Source organism: Cervus canadensis, chromosome 1, assembly GCF_019320065.1.
Source record: "Cervus canadensis isolate Bull #8, Minnesota chromosome 1, ASM1932006v1, whole genome shotgun sequence".
Taxonomy (NCBI): domain Eukaryota; kingdom Metazoa; phylum Chordata; class Mammalia; order Artiodactyla; family Cervidae; genus Cervus; species Cervus canadensis.
Genome location: NC_057386.1, coordinates 49,872,898 through 49,898,894, shown reverse-complemented (window position 1 = coordinate 49,898,894; position 25,997 = coordinate 49,872,898). Strand labels below are relative to the sequence as shown.

The 25,997-nt window shown below is 36.8% G+C and overlaps 1 protein-coding gene across 4 annotated transcripts in view; it reads left to right on the top strand.

The window, feature by feature from the left end:
• The window catches only part of GDPD1 (glycerophosphodiester phosphodiesterase domain containing 1), a 54,429-nt gene that overhangs the window by 7,687 nt on the left and 20,745 nt on the right, over positions 1-25,997 (top strand). For all 4 annotated transcript variants that reach the window (XR_006272121.1, XR_006272120.1, XM_043482765.1 and 1 more), the window contains exons 2-4: positions 9,167-9,209; positions 20,981-21,116; positions 24,770-24,815. Coding sequence is in view for 2 of the 4 variants with exons in the window: in XM_043482765.1 (XP_043338700.1) it covers positions 9,167-9,209; positions 20,981-21,116; positions 24,770-24,815 (225 nt within the window). In the remaining 2 variants the exon portion in view is untranslated. The remainder of the gene's footprint in view (positions 1-9,166; positions 9,210-20,980; positions 21,117-24,769; positions 24,816-25,997) is intronic.

The following is a 25,997-nucleotide window of genomic DNA, read 5'->3' as shown; positions in this document are numbered from 1 at the left end:
ACCATGATAATGTGATCACAAAGGATCAGAGCCAGACATCCTGGAATGTGAAGTCAAGTGGGCCTTAGGAAGCATTACTATGAACAAAGCTAGTAGAAGTGATGAAATTCCAGCTGAGCTATTTCAAATTCTAAAAGATGATGCTGTGAAAGTGCTGCACTCAATATGCCAGCAAATTTGGAAAACTCAGCAGTGGCCACAGGACTGGAAAAGGTCCGTTTTATTTCCAGTCCCTAAGAAAGGCAATGTCAAACTGCTGTACTATTGTGCTCTTTTCACACACTAGCAAGGTAATGCTCAGAATCCTTCAAGCCTGGCTTCAGCAATACATGAACCAATAACTTCCAGATGTACAAGCTGGATTTAGAAAAGGCAGAAGAACCAGAGATCAAATTGCCAACATCTGTTGGGTCATAGAAAAAGCAGGAGAATTCCAGAAAAACATCTGCTTCGTTGACTAAATTAAAGCCTTTGACTGTGTGGATTGCAACAAACTTTGGAAAATTCTTCAAGAGATGGGTATACCAGACCACCTTACCTGCCTCCTGAGAAACCTGTATGAAGGTCTCTGCTTTTTATTTTCATTAAAAAAAAATATATATGTATATATTATATATATGTATATACAAAAGCTTTTCTACTACACTTGATAAAGGCTTGAGAAAGAACATAAAAAAAAAAGATGGAGAAATTGGAGAACAGAAACTAAATGAAATGGGAGCACTGAATATGAAATAGAAAAAGTGAAACAAACTAGGTAAAAGTAAAAGATCATCATATAGTCCAGTTTTTAAACACGACTGCTCATTAGAAACACATCTGGAGCTCTGGGGAAAAAAAGCAATACGTGAGCATTTGTATTTTTCAAAAAATTTCAAGATAATTTTGATATGCATCTGGATTTTTAAAAGTGATTATAGGTTTTTCTATTAGATCCTAGTTTTGGTGATACAGAGTTCTATTATTTTTCTGTTGGCCAGTCATGATACAATATTAATTGTTACATAATCATAATAGTAAAAGATGTTTATCAGTTTTCACAATCAATAGCAAGACAAAAAATAAAAGATAATTACAATTGCAAGCCATAATGGAAACATGATTAATTTAACAGTATAAAATAATTACATACAATTTGGGGGGGTTACACAGAGTGATGTGATAAGTGGAAGTGCATACATGCACTTGTTTTTATCCACCCAGTCAGTTTGTGTCTCTTGGTTGGTGCATTTAATCCATTTACATTTAGGGTAACTATTGAAATATATGATCCTATTACTTTTTTCTTAATTGTTTGGGGTTTATTTTCTGTTCCATAGGTCTTTTTCTTCTCTTGTTTTTCCTGCCTAGAAAAATTCCCTTAGCATTTGTTGTAAAGCTGGTTTGCTGGTGCTGAATTCTCTTAACTTCTGTTTGTCTGGAAAGCTTTTGATTTCTCCATCAAATCTGAAGGAGAGTCTTGCTGCGTAGAGTATTCTTGATTGTAATTTCTTCCCTTTCATCACGGTAAATATATCATGCCATTCCCTTCTGGCTTGCGAGTTTCTGTTGAGAAATCAGCTGATAGCCTGATGGGAGTTCCCATGTATGTTATTTATTGTTTTTCCCCTGTTGCTTTCAATATTTTATGTCTTTAATTTTTGTCAGTTTGATTATGTGTCTTGATGTGTTCCTCCTTGGGTTTATCCTTCCTGGGACCCTCTGTGCTTCCTGGACTTGGTTGACTATTTCCTTTTCCATGTCCAGGGAGTTTTCAGCTATTATCTCTTCAAATATTTTCTCAGGTCCTTTCTCTCTTCTCCTTCTAAGACCCCTATAATGCGAATATTGGTACATTTAATGCTGTCCCAGAGGTCTCAGTCTGTCTTCATTTCCTTTCATTGTTTTTTCTATATCCTCTTCTGTGGCAGTGATTTCCACCATTTTGTCTTCCAGGCGATTTATCCGTTCTTCTGCTTCAGTTATTCTACTATGGATTCCTTCTAGTGTATTATTCATTTCTGTTTTTTGTTCTTCAGTTCTTCTAGGTCTTTGGTAAACATTTCTTGCATCTCTCAACCTTTGCCTCCATTCTTTTCCTGAGATCCTGGATCATCTTCACTGTCATTATTCTGAATTCTTTTTCTGGAAGGTTGCCTATCTCTACTTCATTCAGTTGTTTTTCTGGGATTTTGTCTTGTCCCTTCATCTGAGACAACTTTCTGTTTTTTCATCATGATTTACTTTCTGTAATACAGTTTTTGTTTTAGCTGCTGTGAGACTGTTCTTCTATCTACCCTCTGATGCATGAGGCTAAGAGGCTGTGTAAGCTTCTTGATGGGAGGGTCTGGCCATGAGAAAAACTGGGTCTTGCTCTGGTGGGCAGAGCCTTGCTCACTAAAGCTTTAATCCAGTTATCTGCTGATGGGGGCAGTGGGGGGGTTGCACTCCCTCCCTGATAGTTTTTTGGTCTGAGATGACCTAGCCCTGGGGTCTACAGGCTCTATGGGAGGATTAATGGTGAAGTCCAAGAAGGCCAAGGGGGACCTTCCAGTGCCTCTGTCCCTGTGGTGAGCCCCTGTTGACCCACACCTCCACGGGGGCCCCCCAACGTGAGCAAGTAGTCTCCTGTGAGGTCACTGCTCCTCTCCTCTGGGTCCTGGTGTGTGCACAATTTTGTTTTTTCCTACAAGACTGCAGTCTCTGTTTCCCTCCATCCCCAGGAAGAGCTCTAATCAAATCCCGCTGACCCGCAAGGCCAGATTCCCTGAGAATTCCCAGTTCCTTTGTCGGATCCTCAGGCTGGAAAGCCTGACATGGAGTTCAGAACCTTCACAATAGTGTGAGAACTTCTTTGGTATCATTGTCCTCCAGTCTGTGGGTCACCCACCCAGCAGGTATGGGATTTGATTGAATCATGATTATGCCCCTCCTACTGTCTCGTTGCAGCCTCTTCTTTGTCTTTGGACGTGAAGTATCTTGTTTTAGTAGGTTCCAGTATCCTCCTGTCAGTGGTTGTTAACAGCTTGTTGCAATTTTGGTGCTCTAGCAGGAAGAGATGAGTGCACGTCCTTCTACTTGGCCGTCTTGAACCAGAAGCCAAGGTCTCTGCTTTTTTAATATGCTGTCTAGGTTTATCATAGCTTCCCTTCCAAGGAGCATTAGTCTTTTAATGTCATGGCTGCAGTCACTGTACACAGTGCTTTTGGAGCCCAAGAAAATAAAATCTGTCACTTTTTCCGCTTTTTCCCCTTCCATTTGCCGTAAAGTGATGGATCAGTTTTGAAGCAGAAGTAGATATTTTTCTGGAATTCCCTTGCTTTCTCTGTGATCCAACAAATGTTGGTAATTTGATCTCTGGTTCTTCTACCTTTTCTAAATCCAGCTTGTACATCTGAAAGTTCTTGGTTCATGTACTGCTGAAGCCTAGCTTGAAGGATTTTGAGCACTACCTTGCTAGAATGTGAAATGAGTGCAATTGGATGATAGTTTGTACATTCTTTGTCACTGCCGTTCTTTGGGATTGGAATGAAAGCTGCCCTTTGCCCTGGGTTCAATCGCTGGTCAGGAAACAAGCCCCTGCATGCCATGACTAAAGACTGCTCATGCTGCAAGTAAGACCCGGTACAGCCAAATAAATAAATATTTTAAAAGATAATTGCCTTCAAAAAGCTTTGTCAGGGTTCAGGTGGATGTACTAGAATTTTTAAAAATTACAATTTAGGAATAAAAACTTCTTACACAGCGTGGGAAGGAGAGAGAAGGATGAATTGAGAAAGTAGCATTGACATATACACATATTCATGTGTAAAATAGATAATTAGTGGGAAGCAGCTGTATAATACAAGGGGCCCAGTCGGGCACTCTGTGATGACCTAGAGGAGTGGGGTAGGATGGGGGAGGGGGGCTCCCGAGGAGGGGGATATGTTTATAATTATGACTGATTCGAGTTGTTGTATGGCAGAAACCAGCCCAACATTGTAAAGCAGTTATCCTCCAATTAAAGAAATTTTAATAAAAGCTCTTAAGAAAATTTTAGGAATGGCATACATGTAGTAGCACTAAGCTGAAACTCCAGTACTTTGGCCACCTGATGCAAAGAGCCAACTCATTGGAAAAGACCCTGATACTGGGAAAGATCGAAGGCGAAAGGAGAAAAGGGCGATGGAGGGTGAGACGGTTAGATAGCATCACCAACTCAATGACGTGAACTTGAGCAAACTCCGAGAGATAGTGGAGGACAGGAACGCCTGGCGTGCTGCAGTCCACGGGGTCGCAAAGAGTCACGACCTAGCGACTGAACGACAGCGAGAGCAACACTGACCTTAAGTGTACAGCTTTATTTTTTTTTAATGTATGTGTACATCCAAGTAGCTGTTACTCAGATCAAAGTATAGAACATTTCTAGAATCCCATAAGAACCCCTTCCCCATCTACCCTCCTCCATCGCCACAGGTGACCACTCCTCTGACTTATCTCATCGTTGACTGTTTAAGACAGTGGTTTTCAAAGTGTGGTCTGTGGAATTCTGGGAGTCCCCAGGACCTTTCATGGGCTTACAAGGTCAAAACTATTTTTATAAGGCATTTCTTACCTTTTTCACCTTGGTGACATTGGCGTAGTGGGTAAAACTGCTGTTGCTTTAGGACAAAAAAAAATACTGGTACAAAATGTACTAGTAGCCATTATATTCCTCAGCATCATGCACTCAGATTTTTTTTTAAAGGGCAGTTTCATGTAAGAATATCTTCGATGTGTTAGAAAGTTATTAATTTTATTGAAGTTCAATCCTTGAGTATATGTAATTTTTAGTATTGTGTGACAAATGTTTTTTTGTGTGTGGGATTACACAAACACTTTTGTTGCATACTAAAGTAAATACCTGGTGGCTCAGACGGTAAAGCGTCTGCTTACAATGCGGGAGACCTGGGTTCGATCCCTGGGTTGGGAAGATCCTCTGGAGAAGGAAATGGCAACCCACTCCAGTGCTCTTGCCTGGAAAATCCCATGGATGGAGGAGCCTGGTAGGCTACAGTCTATAGGGTCGTAAAGAGTTGGACACGACTGAGCAATTTCACTTCAAAGTATGTACATGATTGTCTTGAGGAAAAGCACTTGTGAAGTTGATTGAATTCTGAGATGAATTAGTCTCCCCCCCCACCACCCCGCCGAACATTTTTACTTAAAAAACTGACTGACACACTGGTTATTTAGACTTGAGTATTGGACAGATGTGTTCTTGAAAATAATAAAGTGAGCCTTTCATTAGAAGAAAAACAAATGTATGACAAAACCCACTGAAATGTTGTGAAGTAATTAGCCTCCAACTAATAAAAAAATTAAAAAAATAAAATAAAACAAAAAAAAAAGAAGAAAAACAATCTAGCTGCCTTCTATTAAGGTAGTGCCAATGATTACATTTGAGCTTTTAAGCAAGAATTAGACTTTTAAAAAACTTATATCATCCACAGTGAACTTAGTAGCTTTCCAATTTGATTTTCCTGGTATCAGTTATTAATAAATGTGATTTTTAAAATATATTGTATAATGAAATGTGTCAGTATTTAGAATATCAGCATGATTCAGTAAATCAATATTTTCCAAAAACCAATGCATTTTATTATAAAACATGTGTTGGTGAAAGATCCATTCAAAGTTCAAGATGGACAAATTGATCTTCATGTAATGGAGTACAAAAAGGTCATGATATGGTTCAGATTCCGTGTTACAGCCAAAGAACCTTTCTTTTCCACCTGTCTATGTGAAGGTTGATATGTATGTTTGAAGCAGATACGAAAGTCTAGCTGCCTTCTATTGTCAGACATTAAAGAGATTTGCAAAAGTGTAAAGCAGATGCCACTCCTTAAATTTTTTGGCAGATATTTTTCATAAAATGTTAGGTTAACATGTAATGGGTTTATTATTGTTATTTTCAAATAAATTTTTAAAATTTGGAAGTCGGTTTCTAATATGTAGCTGTTAATGGATTTGTTGTTCAGTCGCTCATTTGTGTCCGACTCTTTGAGACCCCATGGACTGCAGCACATCAGGCTTCCCTGTCCTTCACCATCACCCGGAACTTGCTCAAACTCATGTCTAAGTCAGTGATACCATCCAACCACCTCATCCTCTCTCACCTCCTCCTCCTCCTGCCCCCAGTCTTTCCCAGCATCAGGGTCTTTTCTAAGGGATAGAACCCACATAATCAAAAGCTCTTTGAGGTACTCAGTAAGAGTCCTGAGACCAAAATGGTTAAGAAATGCTAGTTTAAGGCATTAACTCTTTTTTAAAAAAAGTTTTTCTGGAGTATAGTTGATTTACAGTGTTGTATCAGTTGTACAGTAAAGTGAATCAGTTATTGCATATACATATATCCACTCTTTTTTAGATCCTTTTCCCATATAGAGTGTTATAGAGTATTGCATAGAGTTCCCTAAGCTTTGCAGCAAGTCCTTGTTAGTTATCTATTTTATATGTAATAGTATGTATATTTGGAGAAGGAAATGGCAACCTACTCCAGTATTCTTGCCTGGAGAATTCCATGGACAAAGAGCCTGGCAGGCTACAGTCCATGGGGTCGCAAAGAGTCAGACACAACTGAGCGACTAAGACACACACACAGTGTGTATATTTAAGTCTTCCAGTTCACACCCCCCAAACCCCCTGATAACCGTAAGTGTGTTTTCTACATCTGTAACTCTATTTCTATTTTGTAAATAAGTTCATTTGTAGCCCTTTTTTAGATTCCACATATAAGCAGTGTCATATGATATTTGTCTTTCTCTGACTTCACTCAATATAACAATCTCTGGATCCATTCATGTTGCTGCAAACAGCATTATTTCATTCTTTTTGTGGCTGAATGATATTCCATTGCATATATAAGAATGAACTCTTGACTGTAATAAAGAGTTATTGTAATCTTAAGTGAGTGAAAAAAAGCACTTCATGGAGGAGTTGGGAAGTGAATTCATTCTAGAATGAGGATTGGGATGCTATGGTGAAGAGAATTTTGGAGGGATATGATCTGTGTTTAAGGCTTTGATTCTCTCAGAGGTTCAAGAGGGAGGGAACAGATGTATACCTATGGCTGATTCATGTTGATGTAAGGCAGAAACCAACACCATATTGTAAAGCAATTATCCTTCAATTAAGAATAAATAAATTTTTAAAAATTGATCAAAAAAGTAATGCACAGTCATTATGGAGGGTTTGTAAGGCTAGAATAGTGTACATTAGAAAAGAAGTCTTTTGTATTCTGACCTCAACTGCTGGAAATAACTGATATTAATTTGATTTGTTAATTTTTTTGTTTTTTTGCTCTGGTGTGCAGCTTGCAGAAACTTAGTTCTGTACCCTCGGCAGTGAAATCTCAGTGTCTTAACCACTGGACCACCAGGGAATTCCCATACTGATTGCTTATTGTACTCAAAGGCAAGGAAATTAAAAGGACACAGGAGTCAGCTTGAAATAACTAATGATGATGACTTTGATCACTTAGTGAAAGTGGGAGATGCCAGACTTACATTGTGAAGTTACTCTTTTTCTCTTTGTAATTAGTATTTTAGCAGGAAAATACTTTAAACCTACATAAACACCCCATTCCTTATCAGACTTTAAGTCCGTTTATTAAAATGGGTTCAGAATATCCTGTTTTGTTCAGTGGTTTAAAGTCTGTTACTGTCATCATTTTGATTCTAACATTGTCTCGGGTTTGGCCAGTGAGAGCTCTTTCAAATTGGCTTCTGTGTCCTATTAACTTGCTTGTTTTCTGTCACAACAAGCAGTCAGTAATTTAACCTAATCTACAAATAACCATTTTAGTACTTTTTTCTTTTTGATGATATTCTTGAGTGTTCTGTTCTTGAATATTACCTGTGTATAACGTATTTCCATAGTTTTTGACTAAGGCACTGACTGGACTTTTAAAAATCGGTTAACCTCAAAAATACCACCTACTTTGGAAAAAAGCTGTGTTCTCTATATTTGCTTCATCAGTCTTCTGTTACGCATAAACTCTACAAAAGTGACCCCAAAGTCAAAGAGGCCTTTTTCACAAGGGTCTCCCTTTCTCTCTGCCAAATTGATAGAATTTTTAGAACATTAGGTTAATATATTTATTTCTTCATTCTTTATGTTTCTGTTCATTATTAATTAGGTTACAATAAAAATATAATCTAACAATATAAAAGAAGAAAAATTGAATACCCTTGCAACTATGTTCAGAGGTTATTGTATATAAAACATTGTAATGCTGTTACTTGAACAGTACCATAAACTTGAAGTGCTTATTTTTGTTAAGAAAAAACAAAATGGCTGTTTTTCCAAAATATTTGGAAGAATATTTCCAAAGTATTTTTCCTGTGCATTCCATTAATCATTTAGTAATACCAAAATCTTTTAGTTTTAAAATATCTAAAAACTTATGGCTTGCATATTTTATGCTAATTGAGTCTACCTAGTATATTAGCTAAAAAAGGCAATTAGATACTTTTTATCTATGTCCTTTTTTGTAATTTCAGTATTACTTATTACTTCAGGGAGTGGAAACACCAGTTACTATAATGATGGGAGTAGTAATAACAATGCAGTCATCTTTTAGTTTTACTGAATATTCGCTATTTCATTGAATCTAATGCCATTGGTTAATGATGCATATTTTAAGAATTAATTTAAGGATGCATATTTTGAATGTACTGTTTAACACACTTAAAAATCATATAGGTTCTTCTAACCCCCCTGCTTGCTGTGACTGTGTTTTGATCTTTGATTCTTCCTGTGCGGTCCTATGCTTTCTTTGTTCAGTCACTAAGTTGTGTCTGACTCTTTGTGAGCCCATGGACTGTAACCAGCCAGGCTCCTCTGTCCATGGGATTTCTCAGGCAAGAATACTGGAGTGGGTTGCCATTTCCTCCTCCAGGGTATCTTCCCAACCTAAGGATCAAACCTGCATCTCCTGCATTGGCAGGTGGATTCTTAACCAAGGTGGATTCTTTACCACCGAACCACTTGGGAAGCCCTGATTCTTCCTGGTGCCCCTAAAAACGATGCAAAATACTCTTAGATTCTTTAAAATACTTGTAATATCTACCTCATATGTACCAAACGTATGATTTACTTGAAATATACAAGGTGAATTTTGGGGAAAATAAATATTCAAATTAGCTTCAATTTAATGTTTTCACAGGTGCTGGAGAAAATTTGGAGAATACAATGGCAGCCTTTCAACAGTAAGTATATAAAAAGGCATTCCTTTACAGTTTATCATTAAAGTGAAGATTCACAGAGTAAGGATCGTATACAGGTAGCATCTGCTTGTGACAGTTGTTTCTGTTTTATTAAAATCTCCTTTTTTTATTTGGTTAGTCTGAAGTGTTCCAACAAGTGTTTGTCTTCTGCTTAACTGAAAATCTAGATTTGAGTTTTGGCACTACAGTGCCAGAGCTGAAAGAAGACGTTTGTAACAAGGCACATACTGTGCATAATGCTAATTAGTCTCAGAGAGAAGGAGAAAAGGAAAGGAAAGGAAAACACTGTTACATTGGCTCTTGTTTATGTGTAGGATTATGTGTCTACTCAGTAATTCTTCCACAGACCTGAACCTCTTATCTGGTCTTTCTTCTTTGAAGCCTTAGGAGTAATTGATCTTATTTTTAAAAAAAATAAGGTAAATTATTTTTTCCAGTGTTTGAATCATTCATATTTCCCACGGAGGTCTTTTAGAGCACCTCACAGAGAAGCAGCAGGAGAGACAAGAACAAAAGCTGATTGCTATCTTGTTCTTGGTCTTAAAGTAAATGCTTATCATCAGCCTGTGGTAATGCTGAGAACACTGTTTTCTTTTCCCTGAAAAATAAGACAGGAAACGTGGTAAGTTAACCCCCATGAAAAACATGACTATCCATATTTACTAAGGCAAATATTTTCTTATATAATTTTTAACCATTTTTATGTACATAATTGGGGCTAATAAATCAGGCTAACTTGGCTTAAGGTTTAATTCTATTTCTCATCATTCAAAGACACTTGAGAGAGTCTTTTTCTTGTTATCAGGTCCCAAGGTACTGCTTTTCCATAGTCATTTGGTCTAAATCCTATCCTCCTATATTCGTCATTGCTTATTCTTCCTGCTCTAAAACATGATGCCTTTTGACTGTAATCTCAAGTCTCTTACAGCCCTAAAATGCAAATTCTTTCCTCCTGTCACTGATGGTGAAGCAGAATAATGTAAATTACTTTATCTTCTCTACTGAGATTATGTAGCTACCTCCTATAACAAAAAATATATTTAATTTTATGTGAACAGTTTTCACTGTGATTCACACACACACACATGCACACCCACACACACCTACATTGACTATCATTTATCAGATAATTTTTGTCTGTGATGTAGTGATATATTTTACTTGGGGAAAAACTGCTCATGACTGAATGGTTTTAGCATTCTGTATGTAAATGTATGTTATTTTGTAAGTTTTTCTCCATATTTTTTTGCTAAATCTTTACCAGCCACTCTTATTTATGAAATTAAGACACTGAGTTGTATAATAAACTATTTCTAAGGATGATGCATTTGTATAAAACATTATTTCTAAGGATGGTACCTAAATATTTTTTTATCTTTGAAGATTTTGATTCCCTGAAAAATGTTTTGATATTCAAAGAATATCTAATTTAGATGATTTTTACCTGCTGGATACATTTCATTTCCTGTCTTCAGGCAGTTTGTTTTTATATTGTTTTGTTCAAGCAGTAACTATTGAAAAGTACCACAGCCTTCTCTATCATGTGGTAGCTTTCTTTAACTTTAGTTTTTTGGAGGTTTTTCTGGTACTTTAAAAGAAGAAAGCACCTCTTCCATATATTAAGGCTGTTTAACTCTTCAATTGTATGGCTGTTTGCTAACTGACTTTGGAATTTATGTAAAACCTAAACCAAATAGGCTTTATTTTTAAACTTAAAAAAATATTTTTGATGGTGCTGGTGGTAGTAATGATTTGGGTTTTTGTTTCGTTTTGCCTTATGCATCAGTATACTGTCAATAAGTACTTTTTATAATTGTACTTTCATTTATAAATATTCTATTTATGTAACCGCTAGGACACTTAGAAAGGTTTTTTTAAATATACCTACTTCATGAACAATAAGAAAAAGCTGTTTACGCATACTATTTTCAAAGTATTGTATACTAAAAAGATAAACAGTTATACTCCATAATTGGCAAAAGACGGACACTGTGCTTAAGTATGGTTTATCCTTGATAGGTGAAGTAGTTGAAGAAGAAATAGTGAAAATACAATGAGCAGCTAAAACTTAGATCTTATTTGTTACATGTATTTAAATCTTATTTATATATTGATATCTGTGTATATTGAAAAAGCATGTATATTATGACATGGAGGTAAAGATGATATTGAAGAAAGTATAAATAGTTGGTATGGGAAGCCAGGTTAAAATTAATGAGAAAATTGAAAAGATATCAGGACTAGAACAGCTATCATTTGGTGGAGAGGAAGAAGCTCCTTTTAAAATCGTGAAATGTTGAGGTTAAAACGTGAGGTTATGTGGACAGGCTACATCTAGAAAATTGAAAGGACCTTAAGAGTATATGGAAAATTAATTCATTATATATTTACTATATTATAGTAGGGCTAAAGAAGTAATTAGTACTGACAAAGAGAAATAATTATATTTCACAGTTTATAAAAAGTTACTTAATCTGGCTTGTAAAATAATTTCATGGACTTCCCTGGTGGTCCAGTGGTTAAGAATCTGCCCGCCAACACAGGGGACACAGATTCGATCCCTGGTCCAGGAAGATTCCATGTGCCACAGGGCGACCAAGCCCACATGCCGTAACTACTGAGCCCACTTGCCACAGCTAGTGAAAGCCCACATGCAGCAGTGAAGACCCAGTGCAGCCAAAAAATAAGTAAATAAATAAATTTTTTAAATGATTTTACAGACACCTTAAGTTATGAATTGGATAAGGAAATGGCAACCCACTCCAGTATCCTTGCCTGGAAAATTCCATGGATGGAGGAGCCTGGCAGGCTACAGTCCATGGGGTCACAAAGAGTCGGACACAACTGAGCGACTTCATTTTCTTTCTTTAAGTTATGAATGTGGCTCTTCTGGGATTCTTTGAGAATACGAATTTTCCTGATTCATCTCAGTCCCTAAACCTGGCTCTGGTACTAACAGGCTCTCACTAGTCAGTTACTGAGAGGTGTATGGAATGGAGCACTCAGGACCAAAGCAGACTGTTAACAGAAGGTAGAGGCGGAACCCCATTTATAATAAGCATGGAACCAAAAACTAAAAAATTGTACTACAAAGATAGACACACACACTCACACACAAAGAGCCAATAAACCCTGAGTATGTAAAGTGTGGTTCTTAAGAGCTAATAAAACTAGGTTATTAAACCAGGCTGCTGTGGTGAGTACCCACAGGACAGTTTGATCCCAGTGGTATTAATATGAATGGTAAAAGAAAGAAGTAAATTGTATTAGCAATTGCTGGAAGCGTAAGTTGGCCGACAATCAAAGTAATTAATCGGTGACCTGATTCTCATGATAAAATTTTTTAGAATGTCTAATTAATACAATACTAATTATCTCATCTCTGAAGTGGGAATAATATAACCTTAATGTTTTGAGGAATACATGAGATTCAAATAAATTCTTTAACATAAAGTCTATTGTAAGTTTTGATGCATTGTTTATGTGGAGTTTGAAGTAATTTCACTTCTTTTAGAGCTAGAGTTTTTCTTTTCTTTTTCCAGAAATACTGAAATCTTGCCCCCCGTAACTTTTTTCTGTGTTTGTCATCAATTTATCAGAAATTCAGCTATAAAATGTCTGGTGTTTCAGTGGAAGTAGATACATTTTGTTATTTGTAGAAAAGTTTGAAGGCTAAAGTGATTAAAAAAAAAATAGTTTTCTTTTCTCGCTGTGTTCCAGCTATTTGTGTATCGAATTTGAGATGACTTTATTAGAATAATTTACACATTGTCCTAGATACACTTACTATTGTTCTAAATTTTTTATTATTAGCTTTTTAATAAGAGGTAAGCATACAATAAATAAAAAATATTTTTTGTATAATTCCTAAACATTTCTAAAAACAGCCAACATTTCAGCTAAAGGTAAACTTCACACTTAGAAAGATTTCTTAGGTAATATGTATAGGTATTTTTAAATACAGGGAAATATATATTTAAATACAGGAAAATATAGATAACCTCTGCTTTTACCCTGGCAGGCAGATTCCCATCCACTGTGCCACCAGGGAAGTCCCCTTTTATTCTCAATTTTTTTCCCCTTTTATTCTTAAAATAAATAAATAAATAAACGCTAAAAACTATACACAGTATAACAATATTTAAGGAAAATTTAAAATATAGAACAATACTTTTACCAACCTAAAACCTATTTCTGCCTATTTTTAGATTTTATTTTTACACATCTGTGGTTCTAGCAAACACACAATTGCAAACAGTCTTTTTCAAAGGTGGATGTTCTTTAGAAGAGGACATATACAGTTCACATATAGATATTTACTGTCTTAGTAAGAATTATATTAATGAGCCAGGTTTGTTTTTCTCTTAACAGCTGGTGATAATCAGAGCACTGAAAGGGAAGATTATTTAAGAAATAGGGGAGCAGTGTGAGACTTTGGCACACAGCAGCACGTGGCCATTGGTTCTTTTGGAGTGGGATGCTGATGGGGTTGGATCATCAGAGGTAGATCAAGTAAGACAATTCTCAAGTAGTCGGCTCCAAAGATAAATTTTGTGAGGCATATAAAGTGCATACATACACACATACACACTTTATTTTACATCAGTGGGATCCTACCATGCCTACTTTTTTTTCATGTAGATATCCACAATGCCATTCCATGTGAATGCTTTGATTCATTGATTCTTTGATGTATGATGTTCACTAGGGCTTCCCAGGTGGCTCTGTGATAAAGAATCCGCCTGACAGTGCAGGAGATGCGAGAGACACAGGTTTGATCCCTGGGTCAGGAAGATTTCCCTGGACAAGGAAACGGCAATTCACTCCAGTATTCTTGTCTGGGAAATCCTATGGACAGAGGATCCTGGCGGGCTACAGCCCACAGGGTTGCAAAAAGAGCCGGACATGACTTAGTGACTAAACAATTCACTGTGACTTTGTTTTTGTTTTTTAAAGAAATGAACTATTTTAATGGAAAGTGAAAGTGAAATCACTCAGTTGTGTGCAACTCTTTGCGGACCTGGAGATTCTCCAGGCAAGAAGACTGGAGTGGGTTGCCATTTCCTTCTCCTTCACTGTGGCTTTGGATCATCACTATGGACTGATGCTGAAGCTGAAGCTCCAGTATTTTGGCCATCTGATGCTAACAGATGACTCATTGGAAAGGTCCTTGATGCTGGAAAAGATTGAGGGTAGAAGAAGAGTGCGTCAGAGGATGAGGTGGCTGAATGGCATCACCAATGCAATGAACATGAACATGGGCAAACTCTGGGAGATGGTGAGGGACAGGGAGGCCTGGCCTGCCGCAGTCCATGGGGTCACAAAGAGTCGGACACAACTAGGCGACTGAACAGCAGCAATGGATCATCATTGATGAACATTTAGGTACTAGTTGGATATTGATAACCAAAACATAGCTTCATTCTGCTCATTTAGAAATGTGTGATTACTTGCAACATACCCAACATTGTGAACGTTGGAAAATATGAAACAAATACCCTTCCTCACTAGGAATTTACTATCTAGTTGTAGTGACATGACCTCATACACAAACACTGGGAAACAATTTAAATGTAAGGGAATGTATTATACAAACCGTAATTTACCTACTTTACATTTTTCCCTTCCTGCTTTCTCAGTCTGCTCACTCAGCTCTGACTCTGTCCATTCTTGAATTTTAAAAAAGGAAAGGTTTTTTCCCCCTAAAACTCTCTCCCTGCCCTGCCTACGTTTACTTTGTTTTTCATCTTGAAGATGTCATCTGTGGTAATTGATTCATAAAGTGCTATGTAAGCTTTTTACATATACAGAGAGCTGTCTCTTTTCATTTATTAATTCAATACATGCTGTGAGCAGTCCTGTGCCCAGGCACTAAGAATGCGACAGTAAACAGCCATGGTCCAGACACCCTTTCCGTCTAATTGGGCAAGTAGGGGAAGATAAGTAGGTATATTCAAAAGAGTGCGGTAGGTACTCTAACTTAGTAAACACAGGTGGTGCAGGAAGTCCTGGCAATTTGGCAAATAATTGGTAAATAGGCTACCAAATCCAGTCTGGGATGCGGGGGGCAGGGCAGGATTAGGGAAGGTGTCCTGAAGTGCTAGTTTCTTAGTTTACACCTGAAGAACAAGGAAGAGTTAGCAGACAAGGGGAAGAAGAAAGACTTACAAAACTGTTATTGTGGGACTTCCCTGGTGGGCCAGTGGTTAAGACTCCCTGCTCCCAGTGCAGGTTCAGTCCCTGGTGGGGAAACTAGATTCCACAAGCTGCAGGTATTAATAAGACCTGGCACAGCCAAATAAGTAAATATTTTTAAAAAACTGTTTTTTAAACTGTTACTGTAGTGTGTATAATATTTGGTAATATACATTTGGTAATATGCACAAATCTTTAAGTGCACAAGCCCAAATAATTTTAATATACATATACACACCCTTGTGATCACCACCAGAATAAAAGTATAGAACATTTCTAGCACCTCTGAGGGCACCCTTGTGGCCTTGCCCAGCCTGTACTCCTTTCCCCTAGATAACCATTATTTTAATTTCTATTACAATCAACTGACTTTTTTCTGTTCCTGATAACATAAATGTAATCATACAGTGTTTATACTTTTGTCTTTGGCTTTTCTTTCTTTCAATTTATATCTGTAAAATTCATCCATGAGGTGTGAAATAATCTTGTACATGTTTTTTAATGGTCAAATAAGTTCATTTCTCTCAGAAGATACACACTTAGCAGAAGTTGAATTGCTGTATCATGGAGTGTGTGTGTGTGTGTGTGTGTGTGTATGTGTGTGTGTTAAGTCACTCAGTCGTGTCCGACTCTTGTGACCCCATAGACTATAGCCCACCAGGCCTCCCTGTCTATGGGATTCTCCAGGCAAGAACACTGGAGTGGATTGCTGTTCCCCTCTCGAGAGGTGTCATAGGGTAGGTGGATATTTTTCAAAGGATTTTACCAACTTACACTCCCATCAGCAATGTATGAGAGTTCCAGTTGCACCACTGTCTTGCTAACTTATTGTCATTCCTTTTAATTTTAGGCATTCTGTTGGGTATATAGTGCTGTCTCATTGTGGTTTTAATTTCTGTTTCCCTGTGGAATTTTTATGTTGAACACCTGTTCATAAACTTATTGGCCAGTTAGAAATTCTCACTCGAGAAGTGCCTGTTGAAGCTTGTGTCTGTTATTTTATTGTATGTTGTTTTTCTATGAAAGACATTTCAGGCAAAAGAAATATTTAGAGCATGGGGCTGCTTGGAGTGTAGGAGCAAGGTGGGAAGGAGATGTAGAGAGCTAATGTTTTCACTGTTTTGCAAATAAACATAGAGAAGCTAAATAACTGCCCAAGTAAGTGGCAGAGCCAGGATTTGAATGCAGGCTCCCATGTCTGTGCTTTTTTTTTTTTTCCCCCAGCTTTATTGAAGTATAATTGACAACATTTTAATGTATTCAGAGTGTCACAATGTGATGAATGATAAGTGTGTATACACTGTGAAAGGATTCTCACCAAGTTAATTAACACATCCATTACCTCACATATTTACTTTTTTTTTTTCTTTTCAATGTTTGTTCTCTTAACCACTGTGGTACACCTTCTGTATCAGTCATAACATCTTAGGGGGAAAGAAGCCTTAGCAATTATCTGTTCTGATGTTTTCAAGTTTTTTCTTTTTTGAAAGACAATTAAAATATTTTTGTTTTTTCATGGTAAAATGTACATAACACAAAAGTTGCCATCTTAACATTTTTAAGTGTACAGTTCAGTGGCATTAAGTATATCATATTGTTATACAACCATCACCACTATCCATTTTTACAATTTTTTTTTGTTTTTTTGAGAAATAATTGACATACAATCACTGTATAAGTTTAGGGCATACAACATGATGTTTTAATTTACATATATTGTGAAATGACTACCACAGTAGGTTAAGCTAACCTTCATCCTCTCTTATCGACACAATAAAAAGAATAAAGGAAAAAATTCTCCTTGTGAAAGGAACTCTTAGGATTTACTCTCAACAGTTTTGCTGTATATCACAACAGTTAGCTGTAGTCATTATACTATACGTTACATCCCTAGTACGTATTCATCTTATATCTAGAAGTTTGTAGCTTTTGTCTCCAGAACTTTTTAATCATGTCATATTAAAACTCTGTACCCGTTAAATAACTCCCCAGCCTCCTCACCCCACAGCCCTGGTAACCACCATTGTTGTTGAGTTGCTCAGTCGTGTCTGATTCTTTGAGACCCCATGGACTGTAGCACGCCAGGCTTCCCTGTCCTTCACTGTCTCTGAGTTTGCTCAAACTCATGACCACTGAGTCAGTGATGCCATCCAACCATCTCATCCTCTGTCGCCCCCTTCTCTTGCCCTCAATCTTTCCCAGCCTCGGGGTCTTTTCCAGTGAATTAATTCTTTGCATCAGTTGGCTAAAGTATTGGAGCTTCAGCTTCAGCATCAGTCCTTCCAATGAATATTTAGGGTTGATTTCCCTTAGGATTGACTGGTTTGATCTTGCTTGCTGTCCAAGGGACTCTCAAGAGCCTTCTCCAGCACCACAGTTTGAAAGAATCAATTCTTCGGCATTCAGCCTTCTTTATGGTCCAGCTCTCACATCTGCACATGACTCCTGGAAAAACCATAACTTTGCCTATATAGAGCTTTGTCAGCAAAGTGATTTCTCTGCTTTTTAATATGCAGTCTAGGTTCGTCATAGCTTTTCTTCCAAGGAGCAGGCGTCTTAATTTCATGGCTGCAGTCACTGTCCTCAGTGATTTTGGAGCCCAAGAAAATAAAGTCTGCACTGTTTGCATTTTTTCCCGCATCTACTTGCCATGAAGTGATGGCATCCGGATGCCATGATCTTAATTTTTTGAATGTTCAGTTTTTTTCAATCTCCTCTTTCACCTTCATCAAGAAGCTCTTTAGTTCCTTTTTGCTTTCTGTCATTAGGGTGGTGTCATCTGCCTATCTGGGTTACTGATATTTCTCCCAGCAGTCTTGATTCCAGCTTTTGTGAGTCATCCAGCCTGGCATTTCACATGATATACTCTCAATATAAGTTAAATAAGCAGGGTGACAGTATACAGCCTTGACTCACTCCTTTCCCAATTTTGAACCAGTCCGTTGTTCCCTGTCCAGGTCTAACTGATGCTTCTTGACCTGCATACAGGCTTCAGGAGACAGGCAAGATGGTCTGGAATTCCCGTCTCTTCAAGAATTTTCCACAATTTGTCGTGATCCACACAGTCAAAGGCTTTAACGTAGTCATTGAAGCAGAAGTAGATGTTTTTCTGGAATTCCCTTGTTTTGTCTATGATCTCATGGATGTTGGCAATTTGATCTCTGGTTCCTCTGCCTTTTCTAAACCCAGCTTGTACATCTGGAAGGTCTCGGTTCATGTACTGCTGAAACCTAGCTTGAAGGATTTTGAGCATTACCTTGCTAGCATGTGAAATGAGTGCAACTGTGGTAGTTTGAACCTTCTTTGGCATTGCTCTTCTTTGGGATTGGAATGAAAACTGACCTTTTCCAGTCCTGTGGTTACTGCTGAGTTTTCCAAACTTTCTGGTATATTGAGTGCAGCACTTTAAGAACATCATCTTTTAGCATTTGAGATAACCACCATTATACTTTGTTAAATAAACTGTCCTAGGTACCTTGTTTAAGTAGAATAAAAAAATATTTGTATTTTTGCTTTTGTTCACCTAGCATAATGTCTGCAAGGATTATCAATATTGTGGCTTTTGTTTTTCTTTTCCTTTTTTCCTTCCTTCCCTCTTTTCTTTTTTAATAGTCTTTTGAATGGGAGTGAAGTATTTTGATTATATTTCTCTAATGATTAATGATGTTGAGCATCTTTTCATGTGCTTATTGACACATCTTCTTTGCAGAATGCCTATTCATTTTTTACTCGATTGTTTTTCTTGTTGTTTCAGTTTAGGAATTCTGTGTGTATTGTAGATGTTAATTCTTTATCAGATAGATAGGTGATTTTCCCATTGTGAGTTGCCTTTTTAGTCTGTTGATGTCCTTTGATGCACAGACTTTTAAAAGTTTGAAGAAGCTCAATTTGTCTATTTTTAATTTTGTTGCCTGTGCTTTTGGTGTCATATCCAATAAGTCATTGCCAAGTCCAGTTCAATGAAGCTTTTTCTGTATGTTTTCTTCTGAGTTCTTTTTTTTTTCCACTTTAGGTCTTACAGTTCTTTGATTCATTTTGAGTTTATTTTTGGCTATGATTTTAGGTAAGAATTCAAATTCATTCTTTCACGTGTGAATATCCAGTTTTCTCAACACTATTTGTTGAAATGACTGCCCTTTCCCTATTTAATAGTCTTTGCATCCTTGTCAAAAATCATTCGGCCGTATATGCTAAGATTTCTAGACTCTGTCTTCTCTTGGTCTGTGTGTTGTCTCTATGCCAGTACCACATTGTTTTGAAGCTTTGTAGTAAGTTTGAAATTAGAAAGTGTGAGTCTTCCAACTTTGTTCTTTTTCAAGATTGTTTTGGCTATTTGAGCTTCCTCGAGCTTCCATATGAATTTTAGGATAGATTTTCTATTTCTGAAAAAAAGTCACTGAAATTTTGATAGGAGTTGCATTAAATCTGTACAATGTAGTGTTTACATCTTAACAAAATGAAGTGTTCCAGGCCATGAACATGGGGTGTCTGTGCATTTATTTATATCTTCTTTAATTTCTTTCAACAGTGTTTTGTAGTTTTCATTGTATAAGCTTTTCACCTCTTTAGTTAATTCCTAAGTTTGTATTCTTTTTGATGCTGTTGTAAATGAAATTGTTTCACGATTTCTTTTTCAGATTTTCATTCTTAGTGTACAGAAATAAAAGTGATTTTTTGTGTTTTTGTTTTGTATTGAAATTTACTGGTGTGGTTGGTTTAGTTTTTTTAGTTTTTAGTTTTTTTTTTAGTTTTTCAGTAGTGTGTGAAACCTTTTTATCTACATATGAGACTTTGTCATCTGCAGATAGTGATGAATTTACTTCTTTTCCAATTTTGGTGCTTTTTTTTTTTTCTTGCTTAACTTCCCTGATAGTTTCTGATCCTATGCTGAATTTAAGTGGCTGAAGTGGGCATCCTTTTTCATTCCTTAAGCTTTCATTTTGTAGTTTTGGAAATATAGGCCCAGAGAGGGGCATTTACCCGCCCAAAGTTACACAGCAAGTTCATAGCAAAGTAGGAACTGGTACCCAAATTTCAACTTCTGGTCCAGTGTTCTTTCCTTTATATTTGTGTTGTTGTTTAGTCACTAAGTTGTGTCCACCTCTTTTGAGACCCCATGAACTATAGCTCACCAGGCTCCTCTGTCCATGGGATTTCCCAGTCAAGGATACTGGAGTGGGTTGCTATTTCCTTCTCCAAGGAATCTTCCTGACCCAGGGATCAAACATACGTCTCCTGCATTGGCAGGCAGGTTCTTTACCACTGAGCCACCAGGGAAGCCTTTCCTTTAGTTTGGGTTGCCAGATTAGGGATTGCTTGTTATGGAAAGGAGGCAACATGAGTCTCTTATTTATTCTAAGTTCACATAGAATATTTTCATATCAGTTATTCATAATAAATAATAATCTTGAGAAATTTTAGTATTATGGGATTTTCTGCTATTTTGATGTCACTCTGATCTTTTTCTTGTTTTTTTTTTATCTTTTTCATCTAATGTACATAACCTAAATGTTTGCTTATGTTTCAGAATGTCATTATTTTTCTTTGTGTTTCTTCAGTGCAGTTACAATTGGAACTGATATGTTGGAATTGGATTGCCATATCACAAAAGATGAGCAAGTTGTAGTGTCACATGATGAGAACCTAAAGAGATCAACAGGGGTCAATGTAAACATCTCTGATCTCAAGTACTGTGTAAGTAAAAATGCATGATAAACTAATAACTAATAGGTATTTTAATAAGATTTTTTAAAATGGTAGGTGCCAGATAGCGCTTCAATAAATAAGAAAAAAAGTTAAAGATTAATGAATGTCAAAGGAAATTTAAAAAACTATTCTGACTTCCAGTGAGAATTTGTATTCATTACATACATTTGTGAAGACTTATTTTGATAAATGTTTCAACAAAATTACCGAAGTCCTCAAATGTAAAACTACTGAAGTTCAACTTGTTGCAAATATTCTACAGATTATATATATGAACTAGTTTTAGTCTTCAGGAATAGGAAAAAATCCTTTTAAAAATCTGATTTTAGTAGTTTATATGCTCATTATAGTAAACTGATAAATGGAAGAAAAACAATGCCTAATTCTACCACCTAAAGAAAACTTATGTCAACAGGATGCTATCTGTATATATACTCTGAATGTCTTTTACATGGTTGTGTTCTCATTGTATATTATTTATATTGTATTTTTAAACAACTTTAACATTATGGCATGACATACATTTTTTTCCTTTTTTTTTAATTGACTTTTATTCTTTAGAAGTTATATCCACAAAAAATTAATCAGAATATGTAGAAATTTCCCAAATACTTTCTGACCTAACACAGGTACAGCCTCCCTCAACTATCAGCATTCTGCTCCATAGTGGTGCATTTGTTATAGTTGATGAACCTACACTGATACATCATCACCACCCACATAGCTTGCATTAGGATTCATTCTCCACGTTGTATATTCTATAGGTTTCGATGTGGCATACTTGAAAATAACTTCTATCCACTAATATAATGTTATACAGCATGGTTTCCCTGTCCTAAAAATTCTCTGTGCTCTAGCTATTCATCCTTCCTGCTCCCCAACCCCTGACAATGACTAATCTTTTTATTGTCTCCATAGTTTTGTTTTTTCCAAAGTATCATACAGTTGGAATCATACAGTACTTAGCCTTTTCAGATTCTATGCTTATTTTTCATAAATGACTGAAGTTATTATACTGAGTGGATATATTGTTATTTTTTTTTGTGTGTGTGTGTAATAAAGTTTTATTAAAGTATAAAGGAGATAGAGAAAGCTTCTGACATAGGCATCAGAAGGGGGCAAAAGAGTACCCCCTTTGCTAGTATTAGCAATGGAGTTATATACTCTCCAATGAATTCAAAGAATGTCTGGAGGCTGCAAAGACCTCACCAGACCCACTCCCATAATTTACGTTTTAAGATAACAGAGTTGGCCAGAAGGTTTAATCCAAAGATTGTCCTCAGGCAGGATACATCCTTGTAAAGACCAGACCTACTCCCATAATTTATGTTTTAAGATAACAGAATTAGCCAGAGGGTTTAATCCAAAGACTGTCCTCAGGCAGGATACATTATTGTTATATAATCCTAAGGAATGTAGAGGAAAAAAAGTAAAAGTTTGTCCTTTCTTCCTCCTTGAATATCCCAGACCTCTCTCTCCTTGGGGACCCTTAGACTTCTTATCAACCTGCCTAGGAAATGACTCTCTCATTCCCCCCTTTTCTTTTAGGAGAATTATGTTGCCTAGGGAAAAGGGGCGTCGTTCTCATTCCATAACTGCTTCCGAGCTGACAAGGGGCGTTGTCCCTAAATTGGTGAGGCAACATATTCTCCTAATCCTCATAGTGAGGATGTCTGATCCAGGGGCTCTAAGTAATAGTTGGAGGAGGCTGTGGCACTCATAGGAGCTTGGACAACTATTTGTAAATTAAAAGCTTTTAGACTGTTAGAAAACCCCATTATACAGTTACAGACGTAAGGCAAAATAGTCATTAAACCAAGTTAAAATCAAAATGAAAAGTCACATTATGTCCATAGTTACATCAGTCCATCTTAAGGTTGTTAGATGTCATCAGTTTAAGAAGAGGTATCACATGCGATTGTTGAAGTTACTTGCAGACTTGGAGAAAGTCCTTTCCTTGAAGTGGAGATGTCCACCATGGAACGCCTTCCACTGATGAAGAGGGGAGTGCTCCGCAGACCCAGCAGTTAGACCGATTGTGGAATGCAGCATAGGAGTGAGCCCAGGACAGGAAGGCATTGTCTTGAGGATCAAACGGCAGACTCAGGATTTCTGGAGTCAGCAGAAGTAGGCTCACATAGATTATCGGGCCCATCTTGTCCTGAAGGATCCCGGACGAGCCCCCAAGATGAAAGGTTGTTACTGAACGATGAGACGCGGGATTCTTGGCCTATGGAGGAGATGAATTCAATCCGGGGCCAGAGACGAGGCTGGATCGCTCAGAGCTTTTGTGTAATAAAGTTTTATTAAAGTATAAAGGAGATAGAGAAAGCTTCTGACATAGGCATCAGAAGGGGGCAAAAGAGTACCCCTATATTGTTATTTTTAACCATTCCTGGTTTGTTGGGTATTTGAATTAGTTCTGCTTTCACCATTAGGGATAACATTGCACTGAACATCTATTTAGATGTGTGTAAAGATAAAGTTTTGTAAAGATAAAATTTTCTCTATATTTAAAGTTATTTCCTGGTACTTCACTGGTGGTCCAGTGGTTAAGACTTCAGCTTCCAATGCATAGAGTGTGGGTTCAATCCCTGGTTGGAAAGCTGGCATCCTACATGCCTTGCAGCCAAAAAAACTAATATTGAAACGATATTGTAACAAATCGATAAAGACTTTTAAAATAGTCCACATTTTAAAAACTCTTTAAAAATAAAAAAAACAAAGTTATTTCACCAAATTAGCTCTCAGGCTTCCCTGGCAGCTCAGAGAGTAAACAGTCTCCTGCAGTTCAGGAGACCTGGGTTCGATCCCTGGATCGGGAAGATCCCCTGGAGAAGGAAATGGCAACCCACTCTAGTATACTTGCCTGGAGAATTCCATGGACAAAGGAACCTGACAGGCTATATATAGTACATGGGGTTGCAGAGAGTCAGACATGACTGAGCGACTAACTCACACACACAAATTAACTCTCAGCAGGGAAATTATTGGGTAAAAAATCAGGAATATTATAGTTGTGGGTTTTTTTGGCCATGTGACTTGTGAGATCCTAGTTCTTTGACCAATGATTGAACCCGGAACCTTGAGGCAGAAACAGAGTCCTAACCAGGGGGAGCACCAGGGAATTCCCGATAGTTTCTTAACATATATTGAAAGTTGCTGTTGCCAGCTTGGTTTTTAAAAGTGTTCAAAAGACTTTTTCTATCTGATATTAAAAGAATTTCCATTTTGCCACACCCTTACCATTTTGGGGCACTATATATATATAACAAAGAATTTCCTGATTTGCTAGATTAAATTTTAATTAGCATTTCCTTATTAGTGAGTTTGAAGATTTTTTCTTTATGATTTTTTTTCCCTTTGAATTGTCTATTGCTGTTATTTGTCTACTGAGATCTTTGTGTATTTATTATTGACAAATGGTTTGTATTAGTACAGATTTCCTGTAAGTCATGAAAGTTAGTAATTATACAGTCAGTTTGCTGCTGGGGCTGTTCTCCTAGAGAGTTTACTATATAAACATTTGTAGATTTCATTTTTATATTTTTCAAAGAAGCAAATCTTTATGTCTTAATGTAAGATGCTAAGATACTTTTTATTTTTTGAGAGTTAACTTTTTTTAATCATATCTTTTAAAGGAACTCCCACCTTACCTTGGCAAACTGGATGTCTCGTTTCAAAAAGGTAATAATTTACATTTGCAGACAAAATTCATTTATGAATATACTAAGTGTATTCATTTATGCTGAGAATTAGAAATACATGTGTATTAGCTTGTGATAAGAAGTTCTAACTAAAAGTATTTCCCTCAAAGCTTGTTTGTGCAGGCCTACAAATCTGAAATCTTGATGGATATCTAAACCTGAGGTGATGATGCCCAAAGATTTATTAACTGACTCATTCTATCTAAATTTAGTTCATTTAAGTCTGAATATTAATTATGAGAAACCCAGATATTATTAGGGATACTTTGCACTCCTAAAGCTTCAAATTCTAGAATATTACTATAACTTGTAGTAAATAATCCATCATAAATAAGAAGAATAAATGAAAAGAAATTAAAGGGACCCCTTTCGGATCCTTGCCAATTCTGTAATTTTTTCATTCTATGTTATTTAGCTACTCCATATTTTAAATCAGTAAGAGAATTCCGTTAGTCGAATAAACCATCCATTTCCTAGTCATCTTCATTTTCTAATCAGCAACATAGTTTTTTGTTTTTTATTTTTTCTTTTGAGGGAACATTTCTCACAAAGAGACATGTCCCTTGGTCCGATGTGCTAGTTACGTTAGGACGGAAAATACACCACCTCGAGTTACAGGTGCTGAGCTCCCTTCCCTTGACAATTCAACCTCATGTTTTGAGTGATTCACATGTGACTCAGGAAAACTGCATGATGTTCATGTCGTGGTCCTTGGTAAAGCTTGCATATAGTGGAAACCTTGGTTAAACATCAAGGATCTGTTGATATTAATTTTCAAAAAGACCTGTAACCACTCTGTGAGCTAAACTTAAAACTGGTCCATGTAATTTCTCCTTGACTGAGAAACCTTGCTGCTGTTGAGTCGCTAAGTCGTGTCCAAGTCTTGGCGACCCCGTGAAAAAACCTTAGAGAGCCAAATAGAAATCAGAAACCTGTTTGCATGGGCTGTCTCTACAGGACGTTTCAATCTGATGTTTGTGGGGTTTTTTTTTTACTTTGCCTTCCAAGTAAGTATCATTAAGCTTTTGCTGATTTGATGAAACACCTTTCATTCTTATAATTAGTAGGATTATAACTTGCAAAGCTATTCAGTACTGGTGTCACTTGTGGACTTGGAAAAGTTAAGAAAATTTCCTAAGTGAAGTTTTTCCCAATTTTTCCT